This window comes from Stegostoma tigrinum, chromosome 47 (assembly GCF_030684315.1).
Source record: "Stegostoma tigrinum isolate sSteTig4 chromosome 47, sSteTig4.hap1, whole genome shotgun sequence".
In the NCBI taxonomy this organism is placed as follows: Eukaryota; Metazoa; Chordata; class Chondrichthyes; order Orectolobiformes; family Stegostomatidae; genus Stegostoma; species Stegostoma tigrinum.
Genome location: NC_081400.1, coordinates 2,584,125 through 2,611,470, shown reverse-complemented (window position 1 = coordinate 2,611,470; position 27,346 = coordinate 2,584,125). Strand labels below are relative to the sequence as shown.

The window sequence follows — 27,346 nt, the reverse complement described above, 5'->3', positions numbered from 1 at the left end:
TTTAGAAAAAAAATAATTAGTCTTTATTATGAAACTCCAAGCTGTAACCCTCTACAGCACTGAAATCGTATCTGAGCAGCTTCTCTTCTTTTTACAGGCTGTTAACACACTCTTTGAGGTTCTCACTTGAAAGGTAACAATCAGCTGTTAATGGGAGATTATTCAGGTTGAGCACAGGACATAAGGGTAGAATGAGACGGTCACCTTGAGATATGTCAAGGAATGCCAGCAGTTGTCAGAGTGTCAAGTTCAGGACATGGCAGAAGTGGGACAATTTCGCACATTAGACATCACTCCCCGGAGTCAGCATTGCATCATCTCAGAGCTGTTACAGCAGGGGGTTAGATAACGATTAAAACTCCTTCTACACTGTCTGCCTCCATCAATCACTCCTAGGACAGGGACAGCACAGAGTTAGCTTCAGAGTAAAGCTCTGCTACACAAAGAAACAATCTGTCTTAACCTCAGCATCAGAAACAGGACCACTGCAGCACAGAGAGCTCTCACAATATCCTCAGGCTCAAGTACAAAGTGCAGTAAAAATCCTGACCACACTGGGCTATCCTCCAAACCAGGGGCAATCCAGCCTTCAGACCAGAGAGATTCCAACCCACCTCTCTGTGGCCAAGTCAGGGTCACTCCACTGCAGTGAGCATTCACCTCTTAACCAGAATTCCTTACCACCAGCAGACAGGGCAAACAGAACATGAACACGTTACGGCCAGAGAGAGAGAATAAGAAAGAGAGATATGAGTCTCTGGGTGGAAAAAAACAGCACATTTTCCACAGAACTTTTGTCAGGAGTGTACATTTGCACAAACTGCAGGAACACCACAAGCAGAAGGTCCAGAATAAAATAACTCAATGCACTCATCGCTGAACTCAAATGAAGTGGGGGACCCAGGGCTCAGTCCGAGTTTAAATTAAATCGGAACTTTCCGATCGATGCTCAAAACTGAATTTATCTTAAAGGTCTTCAGTGGGTGGAAGTGGCATGGATCATTTCAGAAACCTGTTTGATCAACCCCAAGAGAAGCACACGTCAGCTTTTCTTTTGCGGAGGTGAGCGGGGAGTGAAAAATCATGATGTGGTAATGGCATGCACATGTCTGCCAAAGGTCGACAGCAACGCACACACAGTCTGAGCAGCTCACCAACTCTCACTGTCCACGTGCCACAAATGAGGATTCTAGACCTGGGGAAGGGGGAGAAAACAAATGATCACGCCACCTCTGCCCCCACCCCTCCAATCCTGTTATGTATAACAAAAATGCACATCATCACATGGAATGGATAGGGTGAGAGAAGCAGCTGGTTCCTAACAGGGTGTGTGGTTCCAAACAGACTAGAAGCTGTTCAGAAAACAATTCAGCTCAAAAGCATCCGAACCATCAAAACAGACTGGCAAAGGGATTACAAGACCCTCCCCCCCACCCACCACCGACCTCCATCAACCCCTCTCTCATCATGCTGTGACTGGCCACTGCATCACATTTGCAACACTCAATAGTTCTTTCCCCTGGCAGACTTACGCACCATTGACATTAGATCAGAAAGGACTGCACATCTTTGCAGTCTCCTACATGCTCTAACGACACGATGACTGTGCAGACAATGGGGTGCACAAGAGAATAGCGGTATCTATATCTGGAGGCAATATTGAATTCCTGCATTTTCGATCAGAGAGCCTTTGAACTCCTGGCTTCTTCCTGGCCCCAGAGGAAAGCTGTCCCATGCCAAGACACCACCTCCTCTCACCCTCCCAGGCCCAACACCCGTGAAAAATCCAAAATGGCCACAGTCGAAAGACACGGAGCTGGGTGATGCTGCCTCAGTCCTCTGTAACCTCCAGCACCGATTCACTGATCGCCAGGTCCCAGTACTGTTCCACTCCGTGTTTTTTGAAATGTTCCCGTGCCATGCTCTCTGTTGGACACTGCTTGAACTTCATGTCACCAAAGCTCCTCTCTTTCGCCGTGCCCTGGTGGCAGAGACAAGGGGAAGGGACAGTGTCACACACAAACATTTCAGTCTGTCAGAACAAAGACCCGGCGGAGCAGCTGCTGAACCCGTCACTCCTCATGCATGCCAACACCCACCAAAAATCGTGGCTAGTCCTGAAAACGACAATCCACCACGGATGACTTGCATTGATGTAGCACTTTTGTGCCAGCACCAAAGAGAAGCACGTCCAAAATTAAATTGACACCAAGCCACTTGAGGGATGGCTGAGGAAAGAAGCCAGATTTTTGAAGGGGAAGAGCGTGCGTGCAAGCGAGAGAGAGAGAAAAAAAGTAAGAGAGAGAAAAGCAGCAGAGTAGAGGTTTAGGCAGCTGATTCCAGAGCTCAAGGCCTTAGGCAGCTGGGATATGGGCCTGTAACACAAACCAGGTAATGAGCAACGGTCCAGAATTGGATCTCGAAAGACCGCAGAGGCTGAAGACGTTACAGCGAATAAGCTACTCAATTAAATGTATTAGTTAACAGCTTCACCAAAGACTCTGGAGAGGTGTGGCGGGACAGGCAGCTGTTCTAGTTGGCCTCAGTGCCATCAGCCTGAGGGAGTGGGGTCAAGCCTGGGGTTCCAGCAACTCCACTGACCATACAGGATCAGTTCCAGGTAGTAGTTAGGCAACCCCCGGCTCTGGTGTTTAAACAAAGGGGCTAAGCCATCACGCCGGGCATCTGTGAGGTTACAGTGTTGGGGGGACAGGGGGTGAAATAATTGACAAGACCGCTGCTTACCTCCCAAACTAGTACACACTTGTTCACCTTCTTCACAACCTCATCGTCCGATCCGTCGTCATCTGCGCGGGCAGAAAGGTGGAAACTCACGATTACAACTTCTGGCTTAACTCACTCGAAAAACGGTGAGCTGCACCCGCCATTGTGGCCCTTTGACTACCTTCCCTCATGTCCACCACTAAATAGCTGAAGGCGATGAGCTTCAGCACGAAAGCACACTGCACTGAAGGTGGCCATTTAGCCCATCATGTTGGGTCTAGGAGGAGCTTTACCATTAGTGTGCCCTCCTGCTCTCTCTGCATGCGGTAGCAAGTAGCCACTGGACACTGACAGGTGTGTGCTCTGTTCCCTCAAACTCTGCCCCAGCGTCAGGTTCATACCGGGGGGAGCGAGCTCCTCAACATTTACCCCGCAGCTGGAAACAACAGCAGAACTCACCATCATCCCGAGAAGTGGCTGTCTGCTCAGCCCACTTTATACGATGCAGCATCAAACGTTTGAATTTCTTCTGTGCTTTGGGACCTGAATGGAGAAGAGAGGAGAACTTCGAAACAGGGATTCGAAGGTTTTAAGCTGCGCCTTCTGGCCACGCTCACAGTTCTGAAGGCATAGAGATGGCTGCATCACATCGCCTGCCCTAATAGGGACATGACCCATGTACTGAGCAAATTACCCCCAATACCTTGACCCTAGGAAGTACTCTTTGAAGACAATAGATAGGCTCCTGCTACTCCTTTAATTATATTCATTGGAATTTAGAAGAATGAGGGGTGAATCTTAGAAACATATAAAATGATGAAGGGAATAGATAGAAGCAGGGATGTTTCCACTGGCAGGTGAAACTAGAACAAGAGGGCACTGCCTTAAAATGAGGGAGAGCAGATTTAGGGCTGAAGTGAGGAGGAACTCCAAAGGGTTGGCAATCTGTGGAATTCCGAACCCAGTGAAGTAGTTGAGGCTACCTCATTTAATGTTGTTAAAGCTAAGATAGGTAATTTTTTGAACAGTAAAGGAATTATGGTGAGCGAGTAGATAACTGGAATGGAGGTCACCAAAAGATCAGCCACGATCTTCTTGAATGACAGGGCAGGATTGCTGGGCCAGGTGGCCTACTCCTGGTTCTTATGTTCAATGTTTAAAACTAATGTCAATCTCCTTCTACGCCTTTAAAACAAAAGTAATTCTCTCTCTACATAGTCACCAAACTTCCAGGACAGGGACAGTTTGTGATTCTACTCTTTTAAACTGAAATCAAAGCTTCCTCTACTCTGTCCCCCATCAAACACTCCCAGGACAGGGACAGCACGGGGTTAGATACAGAGCAAAGCTGCCTCTACACTGCTCCCCCATCAAACACTCCCAGGGACAGGGACAGCACGGGGTTAGATACAGAGTAAAGCTCCCTCTACACTGTCCCCCATCAAACACTCCCAGGGACAGGAACAGCACGGGGTTAGATACAGAGTAAGGCTCCCTCTACAGTGTGCCCCCATCTAACACTCCCAGGACAGGGACAGCACAGGGGTTAGATACAGAGCAAAGCTGCCTCTACACTGTTCCCCCATCAAACACTCCCAGGGACAGGGACAGCACGGGGTTAGATACAGAGTAAAGCTCCCTCTACACTGTACCCCATCAAACACTCCCAGGGACAGGAACAGCACGGGGTTAGATACAGAGTAAGGCTCCCTCTACAGTGTGCCCCCATCTAACACTCCCAGGACAGGGACAGCACAGGGGTTAGATACAGAGCAAAGCTGCCTCTACACTGTTCCCCCATCAAACACTCCCAGGGACAGGGACAGCACGGGGTTAGATACAGAGTAAAGCTCCCTCTACACTGTACCCCATCAAACACTCCCAGGGACAGGAACAGCACGGGGTTAGATACAGAGTAAGGCTCCCTCTACAGTGTGCCCCCATCTAACACTCCCAGGACAGGGACAGCACAGGGGTTAGATACAGAGCAAAGCTGCCTCTACACTGTTCCCCCATCAAACACTCCCAGGGACAGGGACAGCACGGGGTTAGATACAGAGTAAAGCTCCCTCTACACTGTACCCCATCAAACACTCCCAGGGACAGGAACAGCACGGGGTTAGATACAGAGTAAGGCTCCCTCTACAGTGTGCCCCCATCTAACACTCCCAGGACAGGGACAGCACAGGGGTTAGATACAGAGCAAAGCTGCCTCTACACTGTTCCCCCATCAAACACTCCCAGGGACAGGGACAGCACGGGGTTAGATACAGAGTAAAGCTCCCTCTACACTGTACCCCATCAAACACTCCCAGGGACAGGAACAGCACGGGGTTAGATACAGAGTAAGGCTCCCTCTACAGTGTGCCCCCATCTAACACTCCCAGGACAGGGACAGCACGGGGTTAGATACAGGGCAAAGCTGCCTCTACACTGTCCCCATCAAACACTCCCAGGGACAGGGACAGCACAGGGTTAGATACTGAGTAAAGCTGCCTCTACACTGTCGCCCCCCCCATCAAACCCTCCCAGGATAGGGACAGCACGGGGTTAGATACAGAGTAAGGCACCCTGCACGCTGTCCCAATCAAAACAAAAATCTCAGAACAGGTACATGGTGACCTGAAGCGCAGGACACCAGCACAAACCCTGCCCAATTGTCCTCACCTCCCTCCACCACCACCACGTTAACGTCTTTGTGCAGGACCACAGTCCCTGTCAGGTATAGCTGCCCCGCATTTGTTTCCACTTTGAACTTCTTCGCCGAGTTGCTCAGGTTTCTGATTCTGAAATTGGCAGAGGATCATCTGTTAGCATAAGGCAATGGCCTAGTGGTATTATCGCTGGACGGTTAATGCTGAGACCCGGATAACATTCTGGGGACCTGGGTTCGAATCCCGCCAGGGCAGACGGTGGAATCTGAATTCAATAAAATATCTGGAATTAAGGATTTAATGCTGACCATGAATCCGTTGTTGATTGTCGGGAAAAAGCCACCTGGTTCACTAACGTCCTTTAGGAAAGGAAACTGCCATCCTTACCTGGTCTGGCCTACACGTGATTCGACCTACAGCAACGTGGTTGACTCTGAACCGCCCTCTGGGCAATAAATGCTGCCTGGCCAGCGACATCCTGATCCCATTAACAAATTTTAAAAAATAAAAATTCCACAGCAATCCAGTGGGGGCGGAGGGGTGTATGTGCATCTGTCTGTGTGGAGCCCTACAGTTTAACATCAAATATACAGAGATCATCATACAGCGGTGTCGAGGGAGTGGGCTTTGTCAGAGAGTCGGCACCAACGGAGCGTCGCAGTGCAGGTGGGTCTGTTCCCTGAGATGCCGTTCTTTCAAAGGCATTGGCTATAAGAGAAGACACTAAACCAAGGTTCTGATTCTTGAGTGAATGGAGAAAACCCTGTGAGCCCCATTGCAAATAACAGAATGGAGCAGTTGAGCCCCATTTCCTTTGGGCCAATACTATATGTGAACCAACATTTAGGTGGTCTGAGTTCAAGCTCCTGTTCGTTCGACCTGATCGAGCAGGTTAGCCACTTTGCTTCCTATCGCAATGTGTAAAGTTCAAAAATGTTTGCTGGGAGCGAATACACTAACACTAATGATTGCCAGAGCTGATCAGATAGTGATATCCTAAAGCACTTTGGCTCCCCGCAAGGACCGAATAACATGCACGCACACACAATAAGACTTTTCAAGTTAGGAGTAACGGTGAACTAACTGATGGCTGGCTGGCTGATGCTGCCCTGGGACCAGCATCACGTCAGGCAGAACGACTGTAGCTTCCAGACTCAACTGCCAGGGACAGGCAGAGCTTGATTGAATCTGTGCAGCTGTGGAGGGGAAGCAGCGAGTGCGCGGGGCTGGCAAAGGGAGTGAGGGGGACTGGAATTCCCTGACACGTGAAAAGAACACAGTGATCACCACTCAGCCCAGCTCCCATACCCTGCTAAACAGGGAGGATGGCTGCGATGTGTCACCCTCGACAGTTGAATAGGCCACAGGTGGCGCATGCATTTACGATGGGCACCTCAGGCGAAGGAAGGAGGCAGTAAATCAAGTGGAGAAGCAAAGAGGGTCAATTCAGAAGGCGAGGAAGGGATATTATCCTGCCAGAGATGAGGAGCTGGCAGCCAAAATCTCTCAGCCCAGACCCACCGGTAGACTGCGATGTGGACACCCTGGGACACGTCTTCCTTCAGCTTCTTCACCTTCTTTTCTCTCCGCTGGTCAGCTGTCAGCTTTCGAGCACTGTTGGCATCCTGATGAGCCCTGAAATGAAACGTGTGGGTCACCCGAGGCCTGTGAAACTCCCAAGCCATGCTCTCCCGCTGGTATCCCTCACTGGCACCGTCCTCCCCGATTTCCAAGGAACCTGGCTCACTCTCCTCACAAGCTGTCCCCCACACCTCCAAACCACTCAATGCCTGTCAGTCACCGTCACTCCCGTACTCCAAGCCCAATTCTGCCTCCCTCCCATGGTGGGACGCTGCTCCCAGAAGAAGGAAACATGAATTCAAAGACAAACCCCCTCTCAGACTATGGGCTGCTGAGTCCTGCCAAGGCAATGTGTCTGCTGTTTCCCAATCTCTCTATCCCATGACCTCAAATCCCTGGCAACTTCATCACATGGACAAATGTGACACCCGTACAATCCACCAGACTCTGCCCTCTCCTACCCTGGCCAAGTCTCCACCCTTGCACGACCCGTGCATCCTCAGCCTCCATGCTCCCTCCCCCAGCCCCTCACTTACTTGAGCCTCTTAGCCATCTGAGCCCTGACATGAGCCTCCACCTTGGTTGGATCCTGCACAGCCTCTGTCCCAAGAACCCGCATCAGGTTGGAGATCCGCACTGTGGAGAGAGAAAGCAGGCCCTGGGTTAGGGGTGGGAGCGGGAGCCGATAGAGGGGGAATGTGACCGTGCGAGGGTTCTGCTGCCTGCTCACCCTTGGGCTCGGGAGGAGGCATGAGCCCCAAGCGGATCTTCTCCTGCATCTCCTTGAGGCCCTCCCGCCGGGTCTGTCGTCGCAGCTTCTTCTGCTCCTTCTTGGTCAGGTAAACGCCAAGCGTCACCGGCTTGTCCGTGTCAACTGTGCAGACAAACGTGGGAGCAGACAGACAAGGAACATCAATCAACCACAGCCTGATCCCTGTGCTCTCTCCAGCAGCCAATTTACTCTCTCTCTCTCTCTCTCTCTCTCTCACACAAACACGCGCGCATAGAACAGGCAGAGATAAACCCCACGCCAACCCACAGCAAACGTGTTAGTTGCAGCCACGCACAAAGGGTGGATATTCGGTCCCTAACACATGAAACACATTCCACTCTCTCCTCCACCCAGCCAGAAGCTCAAGGGCTCAAGCCCCAGATTTCAGCACAACATTCAGACTCTCCACTGCCATCACTGATGGGGCGCCGTGCCAAGGGAGCACTGCACTATCACAGGGTCCACACCAAGGGAGCACAGTGCCGAGGGCAGTGCTGAAGGGGCACCGCGCCGTTTGGTCCACACCAAGGGAATTTATCATTCGGCCACCACATATTCTACATCTCTGGAGAGTTTTGATTGTACCACAGCAGTTGAAAAATATTTTGGTATCTGCCGAGGTCCTAAAAATTGCCATTGAAAAGTTGTTGTTTTCTTGTTGGGCAGAACTAAAATGGACTGCGCAGGCTTACCCAGCAGCTTGAGAGGGGAGATGTAGGGAGTGGGGAGGAATGTGTAAAGCAGTTAAAGCTGGACTGGCCTTCCCGCGCGCACACACCCCACAGCATCAATGTTAACCCCCGAGGGGCTCATACCGGGAGGGCTGATTTGAGTTGGATGCTCCACCAGGTTCGTGATGCCGTGAAAATTCTGCTCGTTCTTCAGATTCTCTGGTGTCCTGAACAGAGGCAGTGAGATGCAGACAAACATCAAGACGGGAACAAATAAGGGTGCAATCCTGCTCGCTCTCCGGCTTTTTCACACAACTTACCAGTGCACGGAATTTGGGAAACACAGACATGTCTTGGCTGCCCTAACTACTTCCGGAGGCACAGGTGTGCATTAGTGCCTCAGGACGTGGGCATGTTTGCATAAGACCATCATTTGTTCCCCTGCCCCTAAATGCCCCTTGAGCAGAGTGCCCAGCTCAGGGCACTTCAGAGGCCCAGTGACAGTCAGCCCTGTCGCTGCGGGGTCTGGAGTCAAAGCCCCGGTAAGGCTTGTAGATCCCCCCTCACCCCAACACCCCGTGGATTTTTTAACAACAATCTATGATAGTTTTTGTGGTCACCAAGATTAGCTTTCAATTACAGACTCCATTCGTTGAATTTAAATTCCACTCAGTCCCGCGGTGGGATCTGAACCCGGAACATTCTATCCAGAAATGTTACTGTCATGTCACCCCAGTCACAGTCAAAGTTAACTCTGGGCTGGATGAGCGTGACAGGCAACAGAGGTATAATTTGTGTTTAAATCAACCAGCTCAGATGTGTTATGACACACCTCTTGAGCAGGTGGGATTTGACCCCGAGTGTTCTGTCCCAGAGGCAGGACCACTACCACGACACCACAAGAGCACTTCATGGAATTATAGAACCCCGACAGTGTGGAAGCAGGCTATTTGGTCCATCGAGTCCACACCAACCCTCTGAAGGTCACTGCACCCAGACCTGCCCACCTGTAACCCTGCATTCCCCCACGGCCAATCCACCCAAACCTACACATCCCTGGACACTACGGGGTAACTTACCATGGCCAATTCCACCCTGACCTGCATATCCCTGGGCACTATGGGTAACTTAGTATGGCCAATTCCACCCTGACCTGCATATCCCTGGACACTACGGGATAACTCAGCATGGCCAATTCCACCCTGACCTGCATATCCCTGGACACTATGAGTAACTTAGCATGGCCAATTCCACCCTGACCTGCATATCCTGGGCACTACGGGGTAACTTACCATGGCCAATTCCACCCTGACCTGCATATCCCTGGGCACTATGGGTAACTTAGTATGGCCAATTCCACCCTGACCTGCATATCCCTGGGCACTATGAGTAACTTAGCATGGCCAATTCCACCCTGACCTGCATATCCTGGGCACTACGGGGTAACTTACCATGGCCAATTCCACCCTGACCTGCATATCCCTGGTCACTACGGGATAACTCAGCATGGCCAATTCCACCCTGACCTGCATATCCCTGGGCACTATGGGTAACTTAGTATGGCCAATTCCACCCTGACCTGCATATCCCTGGGCACTATGAGTAACTTAGCATGGCCAATTCCACCCTGACCTGCATATCCTGGGCACTACGGGGTAACTTACCATGGCCAATTCCACCCTGACCTGCATATCCCTGGTCACTACGGGATAACTCAGCATGGTCAATTCCACCCTGACCTGCATATCCCTGGGCACTATGGGTAACTTAGAGTGGCCGATTCCACCCTGACCTGCATATCCCTGGGTACTACGGGATAACTCAGCATGGCCAATTCCACCCTGACCTGCATATCCCTGGGCACTACGGGATAACTCAGCATGGCCAATTCCACCCTGACCTGCATATCCCTGGGCACTATGGGTAACTTAGCATGGCCAATTCCACCCTGACCTGCATATCCCTGGGCACTACGGGATAACTCAGCATGGCCAATTCCACCCTGACCTGCATATCCCTGGGCACTACGGGATAACTCAGCATGGCCAATTCCACCCTGACCTGCCTACCTTTGGACTGTGGGAGGGGACCGGAGCAACCAGAGGAAACCCACGCAGGGCGAACATGCAAACTCCACACAGTTGCCAGAAGCTGGAATCGAACCCAGGTCCCTGGCACGGTGAGGCAGCAATGCTAAATACTGAGCTACTGTGCAAAAAATTCAGTAAACCAGGCAACCAACCAGATTTCATTAAGTTTCGTGGGGTTTAAGCCTCACAAACAGATAGGCCAAGGACACGGGTTGGAATTCCATTTCACAACATGTGTATGTCAGACATTCCCACCCTCCCTTAGTTAGCTTGAATCTATCAGACCTCGGGGAGGGGAGGGCTGCGACTTCAACCTCACTCCCCAGCCCACATTCGGGAAACTCACAGGTCAATCCCGCTTTGAATGATGTAGGAATCCCACCACTCGATTTCCGGCACCTCACCCTCCCTCAGCTCCTTCTTGGGGGCGATCAGTGCCAACTTGGTCGAGGTCTGGATGCCTGTCTTCTTGGCCGCCTGTGCGATTTCGGTCTGCAATTTCTCCAGCTGCGCCTGAACATAGAATGGGGGAGGGAGGTGATAACCGCATGAAAGATACAGCACCAGCAACATCACACCTTCCTGCATCATTGCCCGCTTCCTTTATCCAATTCTAGGATGCAAGGACTGCACCTCTTTCCCCCGCCATCCATGCTCGCTCCTGTCATCCACAGGGTAATCCTGCGGGGGGGAGTGACTTTAACGTGAGCTTGGTGGGGTTTTCCTCTACCTTTAACACATCCCTTCACTGATTCAATTTCAAACGTTTTTCGAACAGGATTTCTGAAATGCCTGGCTGTACGGCTCGGACTTCTTCCTAGATTATTAAATCAGTGATATGTAATCACTGCTCTGCTTACCCTATAAAAGACACAGCGACTTCCTTATCAAGCAGAAAAGGCCACAGGTAGAGGGAAGTGTGGTGAAGGATGAAAATGGGGTTCTGTTTCCCCTTCACAGGGTCACTGGAGTTTTACAAACCGTCAAAGGTTTGCATTGGAGGCCCATGAAACAGCAAACCAATCAGCTTACAAAAAAGTGCGGAGGGGTGGGGGGAGCTATCCAAACGGTCACAGCTTTCAGTTCACTGTGGAAAACTGAACTATAAGGACGGCATTCCATTCTGCTCTTTATCCCTACCCTCAAATCAATGTACTCTGCTGCTAGCCAGTTTAAAATACCACACTGCCCCCCTCCCCCATCAGATTCCTCTTTCCCAAGGCGGGGCTTGAGGGGAAGGGGAGCCTCCTCCCAGCCCCATCACAGCTTGCTTGTCCCAGGCCGGCCGCCGCTACCTTGGTGCGTATCCTCTGGGCTATTTTCTCAAACTTGCCCCTCTCGTGGAAGCGGAAGATCCTCTTCTGGCGCTGGGAGGGCAGCACGGGCACACGGGGATCGTAGAAGGTGTTGCTCTCCAGGTCGTCGCTGGGCTTCTCCCTTAGCAGCAGCTGCTTGAACTGTTCCCGCTTCACCGCCCGGATGTTGGCTTTCAGGGTGGGCATCCTGTGGGTCAGCTCCACCTCCTTCCCAGTGGCATCCACCGTCCGGCCCTGGTCATCCAGGATCAGCGGCGTCGGCTTCAGGTGCTCCTTTAACTCCACTTTGCTGCCAATGGAAACAGGAGGTCAGTCTGAACCAAAACACATATTAACACCTCAGATTCCAGACAGCCCACCATCTGGGGAGGGGGTGTGACCATAGTTATGCCCAGTATTTTTTGGGAGGGGGCAGACAATCGGACTGGGTGCTAGTAATCAAGTCATCGATTGGGGTTGACATGTCGCAGATGGCATTTGTACCATGCAATGACCATCTTCAATATAAAGGAATCTTACCACCTCCCCATCTTCCCTTGGAGTTCAATGGCGTTACCATCACTGAATGCCCCACTATCAATGCACATTTGGTTGCTATTTCCAACAAGACAGAATCTAACCATCTCCCCTTGACACTCAATGGCATTACCATTACTGATCAGTCTGCTTGAAATGCCATTGTTAGATTAATGCTAATGCTAGATTCTCTCTCATTGGTAACCCCTCATTGTTGATTATGGGGGATTTGACAATATCAACAACCAAAGGGAATGTAACCATTTCCCTTTGACATTCCATAGTGTTACCGTCACTGAATTCCCACTATTTACATCCTAGAGTTTACCATCTCACAAGAGATGATCTACCTATCAGTCCTTAAAGCTCAAAAGCATTACCAACACTGAATACCCTCCACTGTCAACATCCTGGGAGTTACCATTGACCAGTAACTGAAGTGTAACAACCACATAAATAGTGTCCACGACAGCAGGTCAGAGGCTGGAAATCCTGCAGCGAGTAACTCACCTCCTGACTCTTTTCCAAAGCCTGTCCCACCATCAACAAGGCACAAGTCAGGAAGGTGATGGAACACTCCCCACTTGCCTCAATGAACGTAGCTCCATCAACACTCGAGAAGCTTAACACCATCCAGGACAAAGCAGCCCACTTGATTGACACCACACTCACACGCATTCACTCCCTCCTCCATCGATGCTTATTAGCAGCAGTGTATAACATCTACAAGATGCACTGCGGCTACTCACGAAGGGCTCCTTTCACAGTACCCTCCAAACCCACAATCATGACTATCCACAAGGAAACGGACAGCGGATGCATGGTAATACCACCCCCCTGACAGTCCCTCTCTGAGCCCCTCACTATCCTGACTTGGGAAATATATCATTGTCCCTTCAGTCACCGAGCCAAAATCCTGCATCTCCCTCCATATAGGTATTGAGAGTCTACCACAATGCTTCAAGAAGGCAGTTCACCTCCACCTTCTCAAGGGCAACTACAGATGCTGGCCCAGCCATCAACACACCAATCCCATGAATAAATACACATTTTCTAAAAAATACCAAATAAGGATCAGCCTCAGCTAGCTAAATGATGTGCTTGTCAGCAAGCTAGAATTCACTTGTGGAGCGGCAGTACTGATAAACAGAGAAATCGTATCAAGCTTACGGAACCTCGGAGGCGCCAGACAGGCAGGGCAACTGGGCACTGGTCGAGTTTACACATGATGCAAGGACACGAGGGGACAATAAGAGAATGTTACAGCTTGGAAACAGATCTGAGAGGTTATATCAAGTTTTGAGAAGGTTTAAGGTGAGAGATTGACAGATTTCTGGTTAAGTTGTGTGTGGAGTCAGATGAGATAGGGGAAGCGCTAAATGAATATTTTTCAACAGTATTCACTCTAGAAAACGACAATGTTGTCGAGGAGAATACCGAGATACAGGCTACTAGACTAGGTGGGATTGAGGTTCACAAGGAAGAGGTATTAGAAATCCTATAGAGTGTGAAAATAGATAAGACCCCTGGGCCGGATGGGATTTATCCTCGGATCCTCTGGGAAGCCAGGGAGGAAATTGCCGAGCCTTTGGCATGGATCTTTAACTCGTCATTGTCTACAGGAATAGTGCCAGATGACTGGAGGATAGCAAATGTGCTTCCCCTGTTCAAGAAGGGGAGTAGAGACAACCCTGGTAATTATAGACCAGTGAGACTTACCTCAGTTGTTGGTAAAGTGTTGGAAAAGGTTATAAGGGATAGGATTTATAATCATCTAGAAAAGAATAAATTGATTCGGGATAGTCAGCACGGTTTTGTGAAGGGAAGGTCGTGCCTCACAAACCTTAATGAGTTCTTTGAGAAGGTGACCAAACAGGTAGATGAGAGTAAACCGGTTGATGTGGTGTATATGGATTTCAGCAAGACGTTCGATAAGGTTCCCCACAGTAGGCTATTGTACAAAATGCTGAGGAATGGAATTGTGGGAGATATAGCAGTTTGGATTGGAAATTGGCTTGCTGAAAGAAGACAGGGTGGTGGTTGATGGGAAATGTTCATCCAGGAGACCAGTTACTAGTGGTGTACCGCAAGGGTCGGTGTTGGGTCCACTGCTGTTTGTCATTTTTATAAATGACCTGGATGAGGGCGTAGAAGGATGGGTTAGTAAATTTGCAGATGACACTAAGGGTGGTGGAGTTGTGGATCGTGACGAAGGATGCTGTAGGTTGCAGAGAGACATAGATAAGCTGCAGAGCTGGGCTGAGAGGTGGCAAATGGAGTTTAATGCAGACAAGTGTGAGGTGATGCACTTTGGTAGGAGTAACCGGAAGGCAAAGTACTGGGCTAATGGTAAGATTCTTGGTAGTGTAGATGAGCAGAGAAATCTCGGTGTCCATGTACACAGATCCTTGAAAGTTGCCACCCAGGTTGACAGGGCTGTTAAGAAGGCATACAGTGTTTTAGCTTTTATTAATAGAGGGATCGAGTTCCGGAACCAAGAGGTTATGGTGAAGCTGTACAAAATTCTGGTGCGGCCGCACTGGGAGTATTGCGTACAGTTCTGGTCACCGCATTATAAGAAGGATGTGGAAGCTTTGGAAAGGGTGCAGAGGAGGTTTACTAGGATGTTGCCTGGTATGGAGGGAAGGTCTTACGAGGAAAGGCTGAGGGACTTGAGGCTGTTTTCATTACAGAGAAGAAGGTTGAGAGGTGACTTAATTGAGACATATAAAATAATCAGAGGGTTAGATAGGGTGGATAGGGAGAGCCTTTTTCCTAGGATGGTGATGGCGAGCACGAGGGGGCATAGCTTTAAATTGAGGGGTGATAGATATAGGACAGATGTCAGAGGTAGTTTCTTTACTCAGAGAGTAGTAAGGGAATGGAACACTTTGCCTGCAACGGTAGTAGATTTGCCATCTTTAGGTACATTTAAGTCGCCATTGGATAAGCATATGGACATACATGGAATAGTGTAGGTTAGATGGGCTTGAGATCGGTAAGACAGGTCGGCACAACATCGAGGGCCGAAGGGCCTGTACTGTGCTGTAATGTTCTATGACATCTATGACATAAGGGGGTTGCACATGTAACTGGCATCAAAGTAAGTCATCAGCCATGATCAAGAATGGTGGAGCAAACCCGAGGGGGGGGTGACCAGCCTTCTCCCATTCCTATTATTCCTAGGCAGGATAACAAGCTGGAGTTTCCAACACCAGAAAGGTGAACTTTAAGGTTCTGAAAAGGGTTTGAAATGACAGATGGACTTTTATGGGAATAAGGATCCATTAATACAAGAGAAATCACTAATAAATCCTATCAGGAGAAACATGTTCACACCAGAAGCAGGAAGAACATCAGACTCACTCATTTTGGAAGTGAGGCGGACTTGCTCCCCCAGGGGGCTGGGCAGAGACCCACTCAAATGTGGAAATACTTTGCGCACAGAAAAAAAAAGTGTGAAGGAATGGCCGCAACTACAGGACTGTCAACACGTTGCAGTTACTAATAAACAACAATCCAGAAGAAATGTCTGCATCCGGACAAGGGGAGAACGTGGAATTAACTAACATTAGATTCATTTTTCAGACACCCTCACTGACTTGATGCAAGAGCAACCTGGTCACAAAAACACAGTCCTTTATTACTAGGCAAGTACAAGCTGCAGAGGATCGCTGTACGCAACCCGACACAGAGTGCTGAGTATCGTGAGTGATTCTCCCCGAACAGGGGACAGTCCCCGCTTTTATACCCTTGGAATTGGCAGATACATAAAAAAAGTACTACATCTGAGAGCAGGATACAGCTTTGATTGTCACGAAGTGTATGATAACGACAGGATGTGATTTCAAGTGGTGACAACTGCCTGGTCTGATCAAAGGTCACTGACCGAGCCGTTTCAGCAGAAACAGGGGCAGGCAACAGTGTGGGTAGAGCGATAGATTAGAGAGCTTAATGCCATTTGTTTTTACAAATATTTCACACCCTTACACATTACACATGTTTCACACCCAATCCTGTTCAGACAGTGTTCACAAACCCCTGTATGAGGAGCATAAAAAGTCATGGGATGTTAACCTATTAACATCTCACTACCACAGGGTATGGTCAAGATATATAGCAGGACAGGGGTAACAGGAGGGAGTCAGTGTTACAGAAGATGTACCCACGCACCCTCAGCCAATGTTGCCGGGACCACTCGTTTTCTCCCCATGGGCAGTAAGCTGTGACTCAGATACTCACGGGGGTGCGATGCCCATGGCATGCAGATTGGCGAGGCCCACCAGGTTGGTGCTCTGGAGCAGCCCTGGCTTCAAGGAGAGCTGGGTTTGGATCCGGGCCTGCAGCTCGGCCGCCTTCTTGGCCTTCTCAATGGCGTCGTTCATGAAGGAGGCTGCCTGCGACGGTTGGATGGTCTGGCCCATCGGAGGCAGGTCCGAATTGGGAGCCAGGGCCGAAACCCGCTGCAGGGGAACAACATCGCATCAGGCAACAGAGAACAACAAACAAAGAGAGACAGCAAGAAGTGCCGATGCTGGAGTCAGAGATTAACAGTGTGGAGCTGGAGGAACAGGCAGTATCAGGGGAGCAGGAAAGCTGACGTTTTGGGTCGGGACCCTACAGCTCGATTTCTAGAGGACCTCTCGCAACCTCTGCAAGCCCCCGAACTGTTTGCATCCCTTGATGCTGGGCAGCAGCCACTCAAAACTACAGGCAGCTTGACGGTCACTCCGTCCACAACTTGTTTAGTCCCTCCACCACCAACGCGCAGTAGCAGCAGTGTATACCATCTACAAGATGCACTGCTGCGACTCACCGAGGATCATTAAACAGCTTGGCCTCCACCAGCTGGAAGGACAAGGACAGCAGATCTATGAGACTGTAAGCTCCCCTCCAACCACTCACCCCCGGCTGTTCTTTCACTGTCACTGGGACAAACTCCAGGAACTCACTCCCTAAAATCACCATGGACTGCAGCGGTTCAAGAAGGCAGTTCACCATCACCTTCTCAAGGGCCAACCAGCGACAACAATAAACGCCGAACCAGCAAATGACTGCCACCCTCCCACGACCAAACTGAACCTCAACAGGCGATGTGCACACCGCAAGATGCCAGAAACACGACACCATGACCCATCACCTCACCTCGCACTGATGTCATGTCAGCCACGGAAGGAATGACCCTCCGCAATCCCTCCCTTTCCCTCTTACACAACACCTTGCCAGTCTGAGCACTCAGTCCGAAGATAGAATCCCCTTGTTAATTCCCAGGACATTCCTTCCAACTGGGCAGGAGTGATAACTGGAACTGTCCCATACCCTACTCACTCTCCCAGTCGGAGGCACGCTGAAGTGCATCAATGATCAGGCACATTGGGACTTCCCTACACAGCACAGGCCCACTATCACAGCTCCTGCAGTGACAGTACTCTCAGTCGCCCCGTAACATTTCACCATTACCTGCTGGAACGAAGGTGTGATTAGACTCAGCTGCCGTTTCCGTTCTTCAATTTGTTTGGTCGCCGCTTCCATCATCTGTTTGATCTGTAAGGCGCAGTTAATAAAAAGGGAAGAAAACAGATTAACAGCAAAACAATATTAGAATCAACAACCAAACTCCGTCAACGCTTTGAAGCTGAAGGTAAAGCTTCATCAACTCTGTCTCCAACAAACACTCCCAGGACAGGGGCTGCATGGGGTTAGATACAGAGTAAAGCTCCCTCTACACTGTCACCCCATCAAACACTGCCAGGGCAGGGGCTGCATGGGGTTAGATACAGAGTAAAGCTCCCTCTACACTGTACCCCATGAAACACTCCCAGGATAGGGGCAGTGCAGGGTTAGATACAGAGTGAAGCTCTCTCTACACTGACCAGCAACACTCCCACGGCAGGGGCATGTCAATAATTCAGCCATCGTTAAATATTGAGGTTGTGAGGCGGTTTATAAAATAATGGAGGGATATGAAAATGGTGAACGATAGTTGTCGTTTCCCTAGGGTGGGGGATTTCAAGACCAGCGAGCACATTTTTAAAGTGAGAGGAGACAGATTTAAAAAAGAGAAATTAGGGGCAACATTTTTGTTTAGATGGAGAGTGGTTGGCTTGTGGAACAGCTTCCTGAGGAAGCGGTGGATGAGGGTACAGTTAGAACATTTAAAAGACATTTGGATAAGTACATGAGTAGACAAGGTTTGCAGGGACACGAGCCAGACAGGTGGGACTAGTTTAGTTTGGGATTATTGTCAGCACGGACTGGTTGGTCTGAAGGGTCTGCTTCCATGCTGTAGGACTCTATGATTCTATGTTGCTACAGTTATGCTCAAAGACACTGTCCTCCTGCTGCTCATCAACAGTTTGCTGCAGTGTGCAGTTTAAATATTTTTTAACTGTATATTGTAACAATGTACATGTGACAATAAATAAAATCAAATCAAACTGACCCTGTAGACTGGGCGCCGCAGTGTCCTAGTTAAATAGAATCTGTATATTGTGGTTAATAGTGTGCTGTTTAAGTAGATACAACTTGCTGTAAAATACACTGTTTGTTGAATCCTGGTGTAAATCCAACGTTGCCTTTCCCACTCCTTGCGCAGCCCCATGATATCTGTACATGTCATGGAGAAACCAGACTGACCTGAATCTTTGTTAGCATTCCTGGGCTCTCTGTGGGTGGTCCAGGGATAATGTCATTCTCCTCAACCTCTTCAAACCTCAGGATCCGTTTCCTCTTGGATGATAATTCCCGAGTGACCTCCGAATCCTCGCCGAAGACCTCCTGCCAGCAAAGTAAAAAGGGAAAACGATGAGGGACCCGTCGAGGTTAATTCTGTCTGTGGGCAAAGGCTTGCATTAACATAGCACCGTTAACACACCAGCACGTTACGTAGGGTATAAACTGGATCAAATTTAACCACAAGACACACAAGATACGAGGTGACCAAAATTGTAACTAGAGTGTCTTAGAAGTGGAGGGACAGGCAGAGAGGTACTGGGAGAGAATTCCAGGCTCAGGTACCATAGGCAGTGAGGATGTGGTCATCGACCATAGAGCAATTACAATCCGACAGGGGAGAGTGTGCAGGAGGGTCAAACTGTAGAAGTGCAGAGACCACAGAGGGTTGTAGAAGCTGGAGAAGGGTAAGAGAAACGGAGGTTCCTAAGGACTGAAGGAGATTCGACACAGGGAGCGGTATAGGGGTTGAAGGGGATTAGAGAAATACGGTAATGAACATGAGCTGGAGGGGGTGGCCGGTTTGGGGAGAGGCATCGGGGCTGGTGATGGGAGAGGGTGGCCGCAGAGGGAGGGTCAACTGCTGTGAAGGAAGGGGAGTGCAAGGGAAGGAGGGGGTGACAGAGATAGGTAGGGGGGTCTAGGAGCTGCAGGATAGAAAAAGACAAGGATTTCTAAATGAGAATTTTCAAATCAAGGTGGTGGCAACCTCAAGAAATATTAATTTGTACTCTTGGAGAGGGAGCTGAAAATCAATACCCATACATTTGCACTTCCTCTAACACCTCAGTCAAGAGAGAGAGGCTGTTGAGGTTCCAATTGATTAAGTGAGAAAGTGTTTCCTTGGGCAGGAGGACTGTCAAAAGAGGGATACAACTTAAAGAGAATATTCAAAGAAACCAGAGTGGGAAAGGAGGAGAGTTCCTTTGCCACAGTGAGCTGTTCTGATCTGGAAAATACTGCCTGAAGATTTAACAGGAACAGCCGCAGAGTTGTGGGCTGTTGGGGAACGGGGAGGTGGATGTGAACGGGACCTAATTGGTATCTCTCGCACTGGCACGATGGGCTGATGGTCAGTGACGAAGGATTTAACGTGACTGCGTCTCAGAGAGAGGGGCTGGCAGAATTTGGAAAAACAGCGAGCTCAGTCATAAAACAGAGAAGGGAAAAAGCACAATCCCACTCCACCCCCACTGTCGGTGCCACAGTCAGCATCTCAACCAAGTGAGGCAGCATACAGAGTTGGCCTGGCATAGTAAATGAGCAATGTCTATGCCCCACACCAAATGCTCAGGGCTCCAGCAAGTGCCAACCTTTAGCTCCCTTTTCCTGTGTTTCTCGCCGCCAGATTTGGAGTGCCGGGTGTTACGACCTTCCTCCACCGCCTCAAACAGCTTGTCCACGAACCGCACCGTTGAATCATCGAGGAATGGTTTCAGATGCTCTGCGGAGGAGAGGGGGCAGACACAAAGGAGTAGGGGCGCAGAAGAGCACGGAGAAACCGAGAGAGCACACAAACACAGGGTGGTAAGGAAACAGAGACACAGTGTGCACGCACAGGGAGAGAGAACATGGTGAGTGTGAAAAACGGAGAGAGAACATATTGCGTGAGAAACAGCCAGAGAGCAAACGAGCACAGACAGAGAGAGAGAGAGAGAGAGAGAGGGAGAGATAGAGAGGGAGAGATAGATAGAGAGAGAGAGAGAGAGAGAGAGAGAGAGAGAGAGAATGGTGACACAGTCAGACGGACCATATGGGAAAAAAAGAGACAGCAGTCATTTTTTTTTTTTGGGGGGGGGGGGGCAGGGAGACACAGCGAGCACGCACGGGGAAAGCCAGAGACGGAAGTTGCGCACAGGTAAGACAGAGAAAGAGAGACAGCAAGCATAGTGAGACAGAGACAGAAACAGCACAGGCAGTGAGCAAGCAAGAGGACGGTGAGAGAGTCAAAGAGAGCGTGGCAGTAGGGGGCACAGGCAGAGAGAGAGGGGGAGGGACGGCATGGAGAGAGAGAGAAAGGGAGCACAGCAGAGGGACAGAGAGATTACGAGCACAGGGAGAAAGAGTGAGCAGGGCAAAGGACAGAGTGAGCATGGTGGGGGTGGGGAGAAGAGACCGAGGTGGTGGGGGGGGAGAAAGAGGTAGTGAGAGTGAGCATGGGGAGAGGGACAGAGATAGACCAAGACAGCATGGAGAGAGGTGAGATAAAGAGGCAAAGAATAGAGAGAGGACAGAAGTTAGATGCATACAGCATCACTTTCTGTTCACTGCCTTTTGCCCACCTCACAGAAGAATCACAGAATTGTTATAGAGGAGGCCATTCAGCCCAACATGCCCGCACCCACCTCTTCATACGAGCATCAGGCCCCCCCCCTCCCCCGGGGCCCCCACCGCCAACTCCTGTAGCAACACCCAGGGGTTTTTTTACTGGGTCAGTTAGCTGTACAGCTACTTTACTACAGTGACATCAACAGCAGGGGTTCAATTCCCACAAAAATTCCATCTTCTCAACTTCCTCCAAGGCATGGGGATCGTAAGTTTGAACCCACCACCAGTCGTCCCTCTCTTTCTCTCTCTCGAATGAGACAGCAGTCCCCGGTCTGTGGGCACCACAGCAACTTTACTTGGTTTTGGCACTGGGCCATCTGCCCGCTGGCTAAAGAAACTCAGGCCGGGTTGAGGGTGGTACCTGTGACCATATCATGCAGGGACAAAATCAACACCCTGCGGCTCATCGGCTACATCAGTCAAAAGGCCACCTTGGCTGAGCAGGTCCTCACATCTGCATACTCCCCACTGAATCATAGAATGATCGAATCCCTGCAGCCTGAAAGCAGGCCATTCGGCCCTTCAAGTCCACAGCGAGCCTCAAAACAGCATACAGCCAAGAGCCTATCCCAGTAACCCTGCATTCCTTATGGCCAATCCACCCTAAGCTGCACACCTTTAGACTGTGGGAGGAAACAGGAGCACCCACACAGACGCAATGGGAATGTGGAAACTCCAGAGGCTGGAATCGAACCTGGGTCCCTGGCGCGGTGAGGCAGCCATGTGAGCTACAGGGCCACTGTGCTTGCTGTCTCTCTCTCTCTCTTCCCTTTCTCCCCCCACACCACACCACCACCACTATCAAAACTGGATGTCCAAAGATCAAGAAGAGTGCAACCAGGCATATAGCAGCAGCCCTATCAAAAACTAGAAGTTGCAACCTTGCGTAGCAAAAGAAAACTTTAAATATTTTCTAATTGACCTATTCAACGATGTTATTCGATATCTGTGCAGCAGGTAGGATTTGAACCTGGGCCTCTTGGCCCTGAGGTAGGGGCACTACCACTGCACCACTCGTTATGTGCACTCAAGGACATCATCAATCAATATATTCCACCTGCTAATGTCTACCCTTAGCAATCCAAATGAAACATGAACCAGTCTCCAAGTTTACAAAGGGCATTACCACCTTACCCACTGTTTTCTTTTTGTCCATTCCTTTGCCCACACAGTTGAGTGCGGCCGTGACAACCGTCTGCTCTGAGAAGCCCAGTACCTTCTTCACCGTCTTCTCCACCCATGGTTTCAGTTCGTCCAGATCACGCTTGGACAACGACATCTCTGCTGAACTGGGTGGAGGGAAAAAGAAAGAAACACGGCATCAGGATAACAAATTCAATCATTCCTGCAACCTCCAAATCTGGAAAGGACGACTCTCACTCACGCCCTCGTGGACGGATGCATGGCCGATGCAGTTTAATGTGGATAAATGTGTGGTTATCCACTTTGGTGTCAAGAACAGGAAGGCAGATTACTATCTAAATGGAGCCAAGTTCGGTAAAGGAGAAGCACAACGAGATCTAGGTGTTCTTGTACATCAGTGAATGAAAGCAAGCATGCAGGTACAGCAGGCAGTGAAGAAACTAATAGCATGCTGGCCTTCATAACAAGAGGAATTGGGTACAGGAGCAAAGAGGTCCTTCTGCAGCTGTACAGGGCCCTGGTGAGACCACACCTGGAGTAACCTCACTCCGGAGACCTGAGCAACCATAATCCAGAATGATCATGCTAGTGCAGTACAGAGGGAGTGCTACATTGTCACAGGTTCACATACATTCCCACTGTAATCATTGTGATACTTCCACAAGGTCACCAAATTAGCTTCAAATAATGACATTTCAGTCTCTCATCCACGTAAAACAAACAGCACCTTTTCCCACCACACAGGTGTCCACTTACTCTCTCTGGGCTTGCTGTGATGGCCCCAGAGCCTAACTTATTGCTTAGCTTCATACCGAGTCAGAGAGTCCGAGTTGTACAGGCCCCTCAGTGCCACTTGTCTGTGTCGACCAGATATCCTAAATTAATCTAGTCCCATTTACCAGCATTTGATCCATATCCCTCTAACTGTTCCTGAAATGTACTCGTCCAGATGACTTTTAAATGTTGTAATTGTACCGACTGCCACCACAGCCTCTGACAGCTTGTTCCATACACACATCACCATCTGTGAAAAAGTTGCCCCCTCAGGTCCCTTTTAAATCTTTCCCCTGCCCTGGGGAAAAGACATTGGCTATTCACCCTTTCCATGCCCCTCATCATTTTATAAACCTCTATAAAAGTTTCTGAACCCTTTCAAATTTCACAACATCCTTCCTGTAGCAGGGAGACCAGAATTACACGCAGTGTTCCAAGAAGTGGCCTAATTATTGTCCTGTACAGCCGCAACATGACCTCCCAAATCCTATACTCAATGCGTTGACCAATAAAGGCCAGCGTACCAAACGCGTTCTTCACTATCCTGTCTACCTGCGATTCCACGTTCAATGAACTATGAACCTTCACCCCAAGGTCTCTTTGTTCACCAACACTGCCCAGGACCTTACCATTAAGTGTACACATTCTGCTCTGACGTGCCTTTCCAAAACGCAGCACCTCACATTTATCTAAACATTATCTGCCTCCCACTGGCCCATCTGATTAAGGTCCCGTTGTACTCTGAGGTAACCTTCTTGGTTATAAACTATACCTCCAATTTTGAACTGGAATATATCACACTCAGGCACTTGTCATTAACACTGACTGAAAATGATTCAAATGGCAGCGTTATCAACTTGAAGCTCAGCCTTTCCAAACCGACTGTTTCCTGTCTCTTATTCAATCCTCTATCTGCTTGTCCCTTAGTCAGTGCTATATCCATGCTGATATATTAACCTCAATTCTATGTATCCTGCTTTACAGTAATTGACTCATACGTGGCACTTTAATCAAATGCTTTATGAAAATCCAAATACCCAACACTTTTTTTACTCAGCCTACTGGTGAACACACTGCAGCGTATTTGTGCTCACATTGGAGAGGAGAAGGGAACTTGATCCCAGCCTCCCAAGTCAGGGGTCAGACTCTTTCCACTTGCCATGGCTGACAGACACAAAACCTGTGCTTGATGTCGCTGCTGTTTCCTTGTTCCCCACGTTTACTTTCAACAGCTGGTTCCATTTTATATATTTACAGAAGGCTCTTTTCATTTTTCTACAATTACACATGCAATCTCCTCCATCAATTATTTTTGTCATTTTTTGCTGAATTCTAAAGTCCTCCCAATTCTCAACTTGATACACGTCATTTAATCTGTACCAAACCTTATAACATCATGTGGTTTGACTGCTTATCCTGTTTGGTAGTTATTCCACATTACAGGAAGGATGTGGAGGCTATGAAGAGGTTTACCTGGATGCTAGCTGGATGAGAGGATATGAGCTATAAGGAGAGGCTAGAAAAACTCAGATTAATTTCCACTGCTCCAGAGAGCAAGGGCAGACTTGATAGAAGTCTTTTAAATTATGAGATGCATAGATAGGGTTGACAGGCAGAATCTTTTTCCCCAGATTTGAAGTGATGAAAACTAGGGGGCATGTATTTAAGATGCAAATGAGAAGTTCAAAGGAGGTGTGAGGGGCATTTTTTTTAGACACAGACAGCGCTAGTAGTTTAGAACATGCTGCTGGGGTGGTGGAGGCAAATACAATAGGGCCATCTAAAGGACTTTTAAATAAGCACATGAATATGCAAGGAATGGGGGGGGGAGCGCGATATGGACAACGAGCAGACAGAAAGAGTGAATTTAATTTGCAGTCATGTTCGGAAGAACGTTGTGGGCTGAAGGGCCCATTCCTGTGCTGTACTGTTCTATGTTCTAAAATGTATTTACCACAAATTATATATAAAATTTAAATATCTTTTAATACATCATGGATTTTGTAACAGTTTCCTTCGAATGCCAACGTGCCTACTGAGAGCTTCTAGTATTTTCTGTTTTTATCAGTGATTTCCCACATCTGCAACATTTTGATTTTGGATCATGATTTTGTTCCAATCTGTTGAGGTCAAATTTGCCTTTGTACACCGTTCACCTTGCTCAGACTTAAGAGCCTAATTCAAATGTAGAAATTAACAGAAACTCAGCAGGGCTAGCAACATCTATGGGCAGAAAATGTCATTAACGTGTGAGTCCAATAACCCTCTTCAGACCCTAGGTTATGACTTAACAAAATTATTCCCAGTGTCATGACCATGTTACGATCACTCTTCCTCAGATACCCTATAAAGTTATTAGTTAACCCTGTATAATACAAGATCAAAAACCAGCCTGAATGATTCCACAACTGGTTGATCAACGAAATGATTGTGAATGCATGGTGGGAGGTAGGCATTAATCAAACTTGGTTTTCATCAATTCGTCTTGTGCCTGGAAGAGCTTCTGGCCAATTACGTCATGGCTACAAGAGGGCAGGAGGGAGCAGTTAGTCAGGGTCACTGGCCGTCAGTGTTTACTGAAAGCCAGCTGGTCAACCACCTTTACTCCACCACCAATGTAGAACCACTCATCAAATGTCAATGACAGAATATGTGAAGACACTTGTGCGGGAGATTGGGAGTAGGGTTAGCACATGGGAGTTCTGATCAGGGACAATGATGGGTCAGCTCACAGGAATTGACATTTTAATGTAGACAGCACAACAGGATCTCTCATGTTCTACAGCAACAGGCCGCTCTCTCGTCACAAGGACGGTGTTGAATTCTATGCTGAAATTCATTTCAAAATTAGGTTGGAACCCATAATCTTCATCCTGCGACTGGGAGCTCTCAGGACCAAAGAATAATACAGGTCCTGGCAGGTGATTGACAGAGCATCAGCACTGAGGGAGCGTTGCACTATCGGAGGAGCAGTGCTGAGGGAACCGGTGGTTGGTGCCAGTCTGACTCACGGGTGTGTGTGTGTGCGTGCGCGCGTGTGCATGTGCGGTGTTTTGCTGATGAGGGTGCCAGATCACCACCGTCACCCCCACCCCCTCCAGGTGCCCTGGAGTGGAGGGATCAATGGGGCGCAGATCTCTTCGGTAGATTCAGACAGTCTTTCACCACCATCCCCATCTAGCCATATCCCACACTAACCCAGCCCCTCCTTCAAGTCTGGAGGGAGCAGCAGGGTGGGGGTGGTGGGGGTGGTTGGGGTGGTGGGGGTGGGGGTGGGGTGGGGGGGTGGGGGTGGGGTGGGGGGGTTGGGGTGGGGGGGTTGGGGTGGGGGGGTGGGGGTGGGGGGGTGGGGGTGGGGGGGTGGGGGTGGGGGTGGGGGGGTGGGTGGGGGGTGGGGGGGAGAAGGGGATGAAGAGAGGGAGAGCAGGAGGAAGGGCTGGAGGGGTCGGGGAGAGTAGTGGTGGTGGTAATAGGGGACCACACGGTCGGGGGGGGGGGGGATTAGAAGGTGGGGTGGGCCAGGGGGATGGGGAGGGAAGGGGGGGTGGAGTGGAGTGGGGAGGAGGGGGGGTGGAGTGGAGTGGGGAGGGGGGAGGGGGAGTGGAGTGAGGAGGGGAGGGCGTTGGGGTTAGGGGATGGAGTGGGGGGGGGTGTAATGGGAGGGCAAAGGCCCCAGGACCTCGTCCGAGTGCCACATTGAGGCTGTTAATGATGTGAGGATGGCGATGGTGGATACTACCCCGCGCCAAGCCTACTGCCCCCCCCCCCCCCGACACAACAGGCGCAGGCCGCAGGCCTCAGGCCTCACTCACCCGCTGCGACGACTGTCCCGCGAACAGACGGGGAGTGAGAGAAAAGGGGTCGGGAACCGGAAACCGGTGTCCCCGGCTCAACCGTCCTCCCGGACCCGGAAGCCGGTGCCCCCCTCCTCAACCTTCCCCCTTCGTTCCCCTCCCCGCCAGCTCCCTCGTACCTTTTCGGCACAGCACACCGGCCTCACCGGAAGTCCGCTGGCGCCACACTCAAAACCGTCCGGGGCCGAGTG

The 27,346-nt window shown here is 49.8% G+C and overlaps 1 protein-coding gene across 2 annotated transcripts; it reads right to left on the bottom strand.

Moving 5' to 3' along the window:
* On the bottom strand, positions 1–27,346 carry prpf3 (PRP3 pre-mRNA processing factor 3 homolog (yeast)). Of its 2 annotated transcripts, none has more exons than XM_059642940.1 (16): positions 27,275–27,346; positions 22,519–22,673; positions 20,370–20,500; positions 18,961–19,101; positions 17,785–17,868; positions 16,567–16,787; positions 11,788–12,097; positions 10,839–11,005; positions 8,547–8,629; positions 7,690–7,833; positions 7,496–7,595; positions 6,900–7,013; positions 5,392–5,510; positions 3,184–3,267; positions 2,746–2,807; positions 1–1,981 (listed from the first exon to the last, which is right to left on the bottom strand). In XM_059642940.1, exons 2-16 carry the CDS (start codon positions 22,661–22,663, stop codon positions 1,832–1,834), a joined length of 2,055 nt encoding a protein of 684 aa, XP_059498923.1. In that variant the 5' UTR covers positions 22,664–22,673; positions 27,275–27,346; the 3' UTR covers positions 1–1,831. The 2 variants fall into 2 exon arrangements, with proteins under 2 accessions (XP_059498923.1, XP_059498922.1); XM_059642939.1 differs by lacking the exon at positions 27,275–27,346 and adding an exon at positions 27,114–27,219.